Source organism: Aedes aegypti, chromosome 3 (assembly GCF_002204515.2).
Source record: "Aedes aegypti strain LVP_AGWG chromosome 3, AaegL5.0 Primary Assembly, whole genome shotgun sequence".
Lineage (NCBI taxonomy): Eukaryota > Metazoa > Arthropoda > Insecta > Diptera > Culicidae > Aedes > Aedes aegypti.
In genome coordinates, this window is record NC_035109.1 from 292544770 (window position 1) to 292555823 (window position 11054).

The 11054-nt window shown below is 37.1% G+C and overlaps 1 protein-coding gene across 1 annotated transcript in view; it reads left to right on the forward strand.

Annotated features, from left to right (window-relative positions):
* Window positions 1-10431, forward strand: part of LOC5571581 (homeobox protein SIX1) — a 122274-nt gene extending 111843 nt beyond the window's left edge. Inside the window, exon 6 of the mRNA XM_021851808.1 lies at window positions 9716-10431. Within this exon, the coding sequence (XP_021707500.1) occupies window positions 9716-10136 (421 nt within the window). The 3' untranslated portion in view covers window positions 10137-10431. The remainder of the gene's footprint in view (window positions 1-9715) is intronic.
* The last annotated feature ends 623 nt before the right edge of the window (window positions 10432-11054 follow it).

Genomic DNA, 11054 nt, shown 5'->3' on the forward strand with positions numbered 1-11054 from the left:
AATTAACTCTTTAAAACACATGTGTTGGCTCTGGAAAGGGCCGATTGAATTGTTGAATTTGCGTAACACGGACACATTTCGGCGGCTTTAGTCGATTTTCTTCAGCCATCTCGAACAAATTAAGGAATATTACACAATCAACTCTTTAAAACACATTTGTTGGCTCTGAAAAGGGCCGATTGATTTGTTGAATTTGCGTAACACGGACACATTTTGACGGCGCACTGGTTGCGTCCTCCTCGCCCGATGAGATTTGCGGTGCGGATGGCGATGAGCGCTTCAACAAGCGGCTTTGGTCGATTTTCTTCAGCCATCTCGTACAAACAGCTTGCCTCTGGTAGCGAGGAGCTGAGCAGGTTTGGAGGAGCTCTTACCAGATCGAAAGCGAAAACAGAATGAAACCGAATTCAACGAAGAAGGGATGCTTTATACCCTTAGAATAGCAGGTGATGCTCCTCCTTTCAAATTCTTCGTTTTCTTATCTGGGAAATAGGCTATATGAAACTGATGTCTGGGTAAGGGATGTACAAGATGAACATTATGCTGTTATTGCATCCCGACGGCACTGCAGCAGCGTCCTCGGAAACATCCTCAAATTGCCGTATTGTCAATTAAGGTACCGTGGGGTAAGTGGATACAGAAAAATCAATAGTTAACTTCATTGTTATGTACAGCTAACGTGAATAGTTTAACTCAAACTTTTTTCTGTTGATAACAAATAAGGGACTATTATACTTCAAATCGTCATTTATTTCGATTTTTCTGATTGTTATAAATTGAGAATGAGAGACTTAAAAATTTGCGCCAAATGATCCATTTGCCGCACCATGGTGGGGTAAGTGGATCACCATTAAAAAAAAATCTGTTCTCGAAACAAATGTAGTATGATTATGTTTAATAAGAATGATATTACCCTCGCACTTGTTATTAGTGCTAGTAATGTTACATTTTATTACTTTAAACTTAAAAAGTTATTTTATTTAATCAAAATATAATAAAAAATATGTTTATATTAGTTCATACTAATTAGAACAAAAAAAAACATTGTAACTAGAAAAATTTGGATAAAATTCATCCATTTATACGCATAAGTTATACAGAAGTATTGTAGGATTATTCCTAACGATATTTTCGAAAAGCACTCTTGGTTTAAAAATATTAGTATATAGTATAGTATTTACTTTTGAATAACAAACTGAAATCCTTCTACTTGTTTTAATTATGAATCGTGGTTTACGGCCAACCAGCCGAGTGGAAGTTTAACAACTACCGAAAAGCTAAACATTACATATAATTTGCAATTGGATTAGATGGACAAATTGATGTGAAGATTTGCGAAAAAGTTACACGTCTTCTCAGTGAGAATCGAACTCACGACTCCCCGATCTCTAGTTGGGGCGCGTTAACCACTACGCCATGAGAGGACTCATGAACGCAGAAGTTAACCTGAATTCGATTTCAGCTCAATAATCACGTGGTCCTCTTTCGCAAAGTGCACCTCTTTCGGAAGAATTAGATGCCCATCCAAACACAACGCTTTCTATATATATCCAATGCCTAGCCCGAGAGCGCATTGTTTTTTAGATATAGGAATAGCACACTACACTAGCCAGCAACTGCGCTGGCTGAGGTTTCTATTGTGTGGGCTTCCAATGGGTCGCGACGTTCTCAAACGACCGGTTACGGAACATGAGTCCGTTGCTCGATAAATACTTGTTTTAATTATGAATCGTGGTTTACGGCCAACCAGCCGAGTGGAAGTTTAACAACTACCGAAAAGCTAAACATTACATATAATTTGCAATTGGATTAGATGGACAAATTGATGTGAAGATTTGCGAAAAAGTTACACGTCTTCTCAGTGAGAATCGAACTCACGACTCCCCGATCTCTAGTTGGGGCGCGTTAACCACTACGCCATGAGAGGACTCATGAACGCAGAAGTTAACCTGAATTCGATTTCAGCTCAATAATCACGTGGTCCTCTTTCGCAAAGTGCACCTCTTTCGGAAGAATTAGATGCCCATCCAAACACAACGCTTTCTATATATATCCAATGCCTAGCCCGAGAGCGCATTGTTTTTTAGATATAGGAATAGCACACTACACTAGCCAGCAACTGCGCTGGCTGAGGTTTCTATTGTGTGGGCTTCCACGTGATTATTGAGCTGAAATCGAATTCAGGTTAACTTCTGCGTTCATGAGTCCTCTCATGGCGTAGTGGTTAACGCGCCCCAACTAGAGATCGGGGAGTCGTGAGTTCGATTCTCACTGAGAAGACGTGTAACTTTTTCGCAAATCTTCACATCAATTTGTCCATCTAATCCAATTGCAAATTATATGTAATGTTTAGCTTTTCGGTAGTTGTGAAATCCTTCTGTTTTATTTATGAATATATGTGTATCATCTGTCTAGAACAATTTATATGGTCAAATAATGTACGAGACTATGCTTTCGATTGGAAAATTAGTATATTTTGCTCTTTTACAACTCAGCATAGATAAACCACGAAAAATTTCGTGTGAATTTTGAAATTATTATTCTTTTTTTTTTATACCAGAAAGGTTAAAATAACTTTTAGGTGGAATAATTCAAATTTTCTATGGTCAATTTAACAAATTCAAGCTGGGAATGGAACAAAATAAAGGAAAACAACATTTGCGGGTATTAAAGCTTATTAAAATTCTCCTAAACAGTCTGCCAATAAATGATAATTATTCTTGATCCACTTACCCCACCCCACTAAAAAGTAGGGGTAAGTGTACCATGTCCAATATATTTGTATTTATACATAAAAATGACATATTTTTCATTGTGATTCATTCAATTAGAACTGAAATGCTCACCATGTGTCGAAAAAATAATAAAATTTGATTTTAGACAGAGATACAATGGATTTTTGATTGATGGAAAACAATTTTCAAATTAATTACTTTTTGCAGCTAACAAGTTTGCTTGTGTTAGTGTACGTGTAGTACCAGTTTTGCAATAGTATCAGTGTGGGCGTAAGAATATAACCTAAAACGAAGCAATGGTGCGAAAACATTCAACATATCCAAGTATTTAGGCTTTATATTGACAAATGATCCACTTACCCCACTGATACACTTCCCCCACTGTACCTTATTCGTAATAAATCAATTATTGTATGCTGCTATGAGATGAATTAAGAAATTATAGCAAGTATGTGGTAAACACACTAGGGAATATTACACAATTAACTCTTTAAAACACATTTGTTGGCTCTGGAAAGGGCCGATTAAATTGTTGAATTTGCGTAACACGGACACATTTTGGCGGCTTTGGTCGATTTTCTTCAGCCATCTCGAAGAAATTAAAGAATATTACACAATCAACTCTTTAAAACACATTTGTTGGCTCTGGAAAGGGCCGATCGAATTGTTGAATTTGCGTAACACGGACACATTTTGACGGTGCACTGGTAGAAATCCTCCTCGCCCGATGAGGTTTGCGGTGGCGATGACGATGGGCGCTTCAACAAGCGGCTTCAGTCTTGGCGGCGTGTTGTTGTTCCATTCGCGTTCCATAGAAAACTGAGCTGAGAATGCGAAAGGCACTCGAGACTTGCTCGCCGACCATGTTCACAGTCTGACGGCAAAAAGAAGAATGAGCGAAGAAGCAGGAATCGGTCTGCTTTTATAGTGCGAAGCGGAACGCAAAAGAAGCGTGGAAAACTGCTTGCACGTGATTGGTTGCGTAAGAAAGGGGTCGACATTTTCCCAATTTTCAATAGTTTATTGTCAATAATCAATAGTTTTCTCCATTCGAGGAAATTGTTGTATACATTTCCGATCGATTGGTGGGAAAATATTGAAAATCTATCGATAAATGGCTGAGTTATTAGCGTTCAAAATCTTACATATTTTCGTGACGGTCGCAAAATTTTAGATTTTCAATTGACACCCAGTATATTGCCTTAAGACGTAGTTAACGTCAAAAAAACATCTTGGATAAATCCTTGGAGTAGTCCATGAAGCAAAACCTTCGATGGAGTACCTAGAGGGTTTTGGAGAATGAATCATTAAAATAACAAAAGAAGGCCACTATGAAAAGCATAGATGCGCCACCGTAGTCTTGTGTGTTTGACAGAACAGCAATGCTGTCACAATCTTAAAATCCATATACAGTGGCGCCGTCGTCGTTTTGCTCGTGCGGTAAGTGCCGAAAGAGTTACCTTCAATGATCCGGAAAGTGCTAAAAATTGTCATAATTGGTGGATAATGCTTTTGAGTCATTTCATCCTCTCCTAATGGAAATCATGGAAATTACCGGCGCTTCAGAAGCCAAAATGTAGATTAATTTAAATTTAACTATATCCATTACCAAAATATATCAACCAAGATTGAAAGACCCTTGGCCGACCACATGAGCAGGAAATATTTGTAAGACTAAAGAAAATAAGAGAAATAAACATGAATTTAATGCAATAATGCATGGAAATCATGGCTACGCCCATGGAAAGTGCCATGGATTCCGCGCGTTACCATGGCGGCGCGGCGGTAGTGTGGCCCACACGTGCTTGTAATCTGCGCTGCTTAACAACCGACGACGGAACGACTCGAACTCGAACCTCGATAGAACACATGCTTCCGACGACGTTTGAGTGATGCACCGAGGAGGCAAGCATGATGATTATAATAATATTCATATGTTTATACGCTGGCACTTTTTATAGCTACCACGTTGAAGTTGAAAGGGGCGCGGAAGCGGTTTTGTAGCATCACAAGCGCTAAAAATAAATATAATAAAACTATAATAATAACACGACCCGAAGCATTGTTCGTTTGGCGGACTGCCGCCCGTCTTTTGTTGTTAGTTTTCACGTTATGCCATTTTGCTGCTAATACTAGCGTATCGTGTGTAGACCTCGTCGTAAGTTGTAAACAATATGCAATTCGCTGACGCGAGGTTTGTTTTGGTGTTTGATTCATTGAAATAATTCACGGGTTATACTTTTACGGCTAACTAGTTCTTATGGAAGAGAGCACATGAAAGGAACCGAAGTTTGTAAAATAATTATGTTTAAAATATGTACCGTTCGATTTTTGTATTGACCCTTATTGTTTGCGCTCTCAGCACCATTCAGGTGTTTATCGAAGTGCTGCTTCCACCATTCGATCATCTTACGTTCGTCCGTCCAGATACTCTCATACTTATCTTTCTCATGCGTCTCTGCATAAATATAAAAGCTGATCCCAAGCCATCCTCAGCAAGGGTGGTACTGGCGGCTCGTTATTGCTACACCAACGTGTAGCTGATTCTAAAATGTAAAAAATCATACAAAATAACGACCAAGCAATAGTTAAAGCGTTTTCGCGAAAACGTTTCTTTTATGAGTGGATCATTGAAGGTAGTTTTTGCAAGTGCTTACCGCATCAAAACAAAGGCGCCACTGTATATGGGATTTAACATTGTGACAGCATTGCTGTTCTGTCAAACACACAAGACTACGGTGGCGCTATCTATGCTTTTCATAGCGGCCGTTTTGGTTATTTTAATGATCTATTACGGCAGAATTTTCTGATAAAATCGTCAGCAGCGCACTGCAGTAGGACGTCGTAGATAACAATGGCTAGCAAACAATGTCTTTCAAGCGCATTAAATAGATGAAGTTTTGCAAATAAATATTTTTACACTGAAAACATTCTACAAGCTGGATCAATGTGTTTCACACGTGAATTTTCACTAATTGTAAAACACATCGATCGATGGTGTAAAACCAGTCGCTATCGGCAATCGAAATTAAAATGTAAAACACGTTAATTTACAAATTATCGAAAACTTTGCAGTAGGATTTATTAGCGATTGCTTGATTTTCTGATTCCAGGCACCCATTACGTGCACCCGGTGTTTCCAAAAATAACATGTCATTTAACATGTTACGCGTGGACGGCAAATGTGAGTCCTTGTCATGATAGGCAAACTAGTTCAACTAGTGATGGATATCGCCATTGTAAAACACGTTCAAATCATGTGTAAAAAACTTTGCTATCGAACCAGTCTATCGACGTCAATCCTTCACAGAATCACAAATTTTACACGTCATTTCACCTTGCAATTCGACACGACAGATCCACGTTGAAAAGAATTAGGATCGAACGTGTAGATTATTTTCAGTGTAGAACTAGTTCTGGACTTGGTGGTCGGCTTTTCAATTTTACTCCAATTTGACAGCCACCCTCCATCCTTGATCCTCCTTGATGTTTTCAGTGTATTTACGGAGTAAGTTCTTTTATATACTGAAAACATTCTACAAGCTCGATCTATGTGTTTCACACGTGAATTTTCACTAATTGTAAAACACATCAATCGATGGTGTAAAACCAGTCGCTATCGGCACTAGAAATTCAACTATTTACTTCGAACGTTATTATTCGATTCGCCGGGATTCACCGAGAATTTTTTACAAGGATTCCATCGAGAATTTTGCAAGCGGTTTATTTTCTGGAATTTTTCAAAGGATCACTTGGATATAGGATACCTACGTGCCTTCAACGAATTTATGAATACGTGCCCTACTAAGGATGAATGAAATTTATTCAGAAAATTCTCAATCGAATTTCATAGAGTCTCTCTTGTTTTTATCCATGGATCTCTTCCATCGACTTCTTCCCGAATACTGACACTGATACTTCTTCGACTTTTATCAATTGTTCATCCAAGGAAAATACTTTGAGGGTTGTTTCAGGATTCTTCAACCGAATTCTCGAATAAATTCTCCATAATGCAATTTTTTATCACTCTTCCCGAGCGGATGGATAATTGATTACAAAACTTATTATTGAGCTGACCAGTTTTATTAAATGAAGAATTCTAATGAAAGAAAATAATAACAACAATCTGCCAATGAAATAACATGATAACCAAGTCAATAACTGGTTCAGTTATAAACTCCCACTCGAGTTTGGGTTATTTTAGTATTGGTATTGATGTATATATTGTGTAGTATTATTATCTCAAGTTTTAATCAGTAAGATTGTACTGTGTATGTTGGAAAAAATGATGTATAATTAGGAGTTCAGAGATCTCTTCTCCTTTCATATGCATAAGAAAAATATCGCCTATAATACCGCATGTAAATTGATCATGATGCGCTTCACAAAAATTGTGTTTTTTACATGAAAAAACTCAATAGTTTCCGTTTTTTGTGTTTTTTTAAGGCCTCGGGACCAAAGGGGCTATCGCTGTTCTCATTTTTTCTTGAAAGTTCAGAAAATTTTACGTATACTTTCAAATTTTCATCGATGTATGTGTTTTAGTTTTTGAGATATATTTTTTTTTTTTTTTAAATAAAAAATCAGTCATTTTTTATCGGCACACACCGTAGGTCTCAGCGCATTAGATTTGTAATGTTTAAAAAAAAATTATAACTTTTGAACAGCTTAACCGATTTCCAATCTTTTTGTATGGAATGAAAGCTTAAAATTTCAACTATTCAGACAAAATTGAAAAATCTGATAAACATATGTTTAAACGTGAAAAAATATAAAAAATTCTAGTTTTTTTTAGAAATTCTCATATATTTTAATGTAAATTTTTTTTTTTCAAAGTTTTCTATTTTTTCTGGAAAATTGAGACCGTAAGCTTTTATTCCATAAAAAAATATTGGATATCGGTTGAGCTGTTCAAAAGTTATGATTTTTTTTTAAACATTACAAATCTAATGCGCTGAGATCTACAGTGTGTGCCGATGAAAAATGACTGATTTTTTATATTCAAAAAAATATATCTCAAAAACTAAAAAACATACATCGCTGAAAATTTGACAGTTTACGTAAAATTTTCTGAACTTTTAAGAAAAAATGAGAGCAGCAATAACCCCCTTGGTCCCGAGGCCTTCAAAACACGAAAAAACGGAAACTATTGAGTTTTTCCATGTAAAAAACACAGTTTTTGTAAAATTTTATATTTTTTCCCGAAAATTCAAAATCTTTAGCCTTTACTTCGTCTAAAAAGATTGAAAATCGGTCAAACAGTTCAAAAGTTATAATTTTTTTTTAAATAAAAATTTTGCAAAATCGCGATTTTTCTGGTCACCCCATTTTGGAAATGGTCACCCTAATCAAAAAATCCAAAAATACGTGTATCCTTATTTCGGATAAGGAACAAAATAGCAAATTTGCACGGAATTCGGAGACCCACTAGATCGGTTTTTCATGGAATTTCTGTATATGTCTATCTCCAAAAGTTTTCAAGTAGAGTAATAAAGTATCCTTCAAAATTTTTTCAACGAAAAATTTATTTAAAAATCTTGTTTGTGATGTTTTGAACTAAATCAGAGATTCGTTTAAGAGCCACTTTAAGAACTTGACAAACTATTTCTTTGGGATATTTCATTATACTTCTTTATGTAATACTCCAGGAGTTCTTCTAGGAAATGCTCAATGCGTTTCATAATGGATTCGCCCAAAAATTTCTCTTGAGATTCCGCAACGATTACCTCTTCGATATATTTGTAGGTTTCATTCCAAACCTCTTTCAGTAATACTCACAATTATGCCCACAAGATGTCTTTCCTATATTTCTAAAGGCTTTCTTAAAAGTTTTCTCCAGAACATCTTCCAAGCAAGCTTTTATTAGCACAAATATTATATCAAACATTTGTGCAAGGATTCTTGGAAGAGTTCTCCCAAAACTCCAGCACAAAAAAAAAACAAATTTCTTCATACACAACTTTGCCGACAAATTATACGCTTTTTCCGGGGTAATTTGTTCTGGCGATTTCCTTTCTGGTTGTTCGAGTATGTTTCCTGATTCTTCATTATTTTTTCCAAGGATTCGTCCAGAAACTATTTCATGGTTTTGTCCAGAGATTAAAAAAATGAATATATCTTTCAAATATATTCTGTTAGTATCCCATCAGAAGACACTTCAGGGATTTGCTACCAAGAATTTTTCCATGAGTTTCCTTGCAGGGATTTCACCAGAAACTTCTCCAAGTTTTTTGTCAGGGTTTGTTGCAAATATTTTTTAAAGGGTTTTCCAAGTTTTCGAGATCCTTATTTGAATTATTGAAACATTAACAGTCTCATCGTTTTTATTTTGAATTATCTTTATGCACCCAAATTTCCGTATCGCCAAACCCGAAAATATTCAACATGATCTTAGGTGTTTGCTTGTGATTCTAGGGGTTTTTCAAAATATTCTTTGCTTGGCATTTCAGAACATATAGTATCTCAGGGTCCCTTCTCAAAACAGGGGATTCTGAGTTGCTCTACATTCGATCGTGCCATATTCCTTGTTGCTTATATGATTCCGTTAACTGTTCTGTCTTCCAGATAATAAGTATCAATCGATACAACTAGCTTGACAACTAGCAAGCGAGTCTGTTTTGATGAGTTCTTTTCTGATACTCTATTCTCCAGCTGCCTTGTTGTTCCTTACTTGATGTAAATTTCCTTCAAAGTAGGAGCAGGTTAATTACCACTTGTCCAACATAACGTCCGAGTTTTTTTTTCTCGCTGAGTTGCGCCCACGTAGTCTGAATTTTGGTCAAATGTTCATCGTAGTGCTGCTTCCACCTTTCGATCACCTCCTAGGCACCAGAGCTTGTTGAGATTTCAAAGAATTCGGCACCATTTTTTCTTATTATATTCGAGAGTTGAATGGAATTGTTAAGATTTTCCATTTTTATTGATAGTTGCAGTTGTAATTATATTGCATTATATTTTTCTTCTCATTTTTCTCATTACAGCACCGGCGAATCGGACAAACAGCACCTGGACTCCTCCAGCGACTCGGATATGGATGGGCCCAGCCTGGGTATGCCCGGTTCCGCAGGCGGCCCGCAGCAAATTCACGGTGGCAGTGGCTCAGCACAAAGTCTCCATCTGGGTCCGGGAGGACTCGGCGGAGGAATTCCCGGCAGCGGTGGCACACTTTCCGGCCCGGGAGGTCAACCCATTGGTAGTAGTGGTGGCAGTGGAGTGCCCGGCCTCGGAATCGACCACCAACCGCAACCGCTGTCGACGAGGAACAGCAACCTGATGAACATCCCCGCCGGAAGCAACAAGGCTCTGGGGCAGCTGTCGGCCTATTCGCATCTGTGGGACCGGAGCAACGTGATGGGCTCGATGCCGCCAATTTACGACATTGGAGAGTATCAGCATTTATGATTTTAGGCAATTGTGATTCTGTTTAAGCGAATGCGAGTTTATTTTTGAAACTAGGGGTTATGTTGTAGACTGTAGTAGGATTTTTTTGGAAATTTAATGCAATTTTTAAGTAGTTACAATTCTCGATTTCTCTATCATCAAATTTAGCCCATCAGAATGAACTTCTCAGTCTGACAATGTACTTGCAACACACAAATGATCTTAATTGTAAGGAGACAACAGTTTTCAAGGCCACAATTCTAGTATATAATGCAATAATATAATCAAAACTATCCTTCTTATTAGGCATTTCGAATGTTGCGCATAGGCATTTCGATTTCAGTAGAACTGTAAAAGAATTCTTCCCAAACTAATCTGTGACAAATTGAGTTTGCTCAATAATTTAATCCCGCATAATTGTATGCTATTGTGACCATGTCAATGAAACTGTGGCAACCCTCTTCAACTGGTAGCGTTAGGTTGGTGCTTGATTCCGTTCAAAGTACCCTTCTGAAGTTATTCATTATTCACACGTACAGCCACGGTCTGTCTTTTACCGTTATTAACTTAAAAAAAATCAATACTGAATTCGAAAGATATGAGACCATATTAGGTTAGTCTTGTAATTCAGAATAAGTTTCAGTAAACTTGTGTTTATTGACGTTCATATTCAAAGTTGCATATTTTCTATCCAATTCTGTATGCTTTATATTTAAGAAAATCTTCCAGTACCGGTATTTTACTGCTACTGAGAGTTACAGTGCCGTAGAACTGCAGTACTCATCAAAAGGGGTCGGTACTAGGAACCCTACCTAGGATTAAGAAAACCTTCATCAAGGGAAATGAAAGTTATTGTAATTTCAATATTTAGTGCCATTTTCGAGGAATAGAAAAAATCCATTCAGTGCATAATTGTACCATGCATATACAAATAAAAAT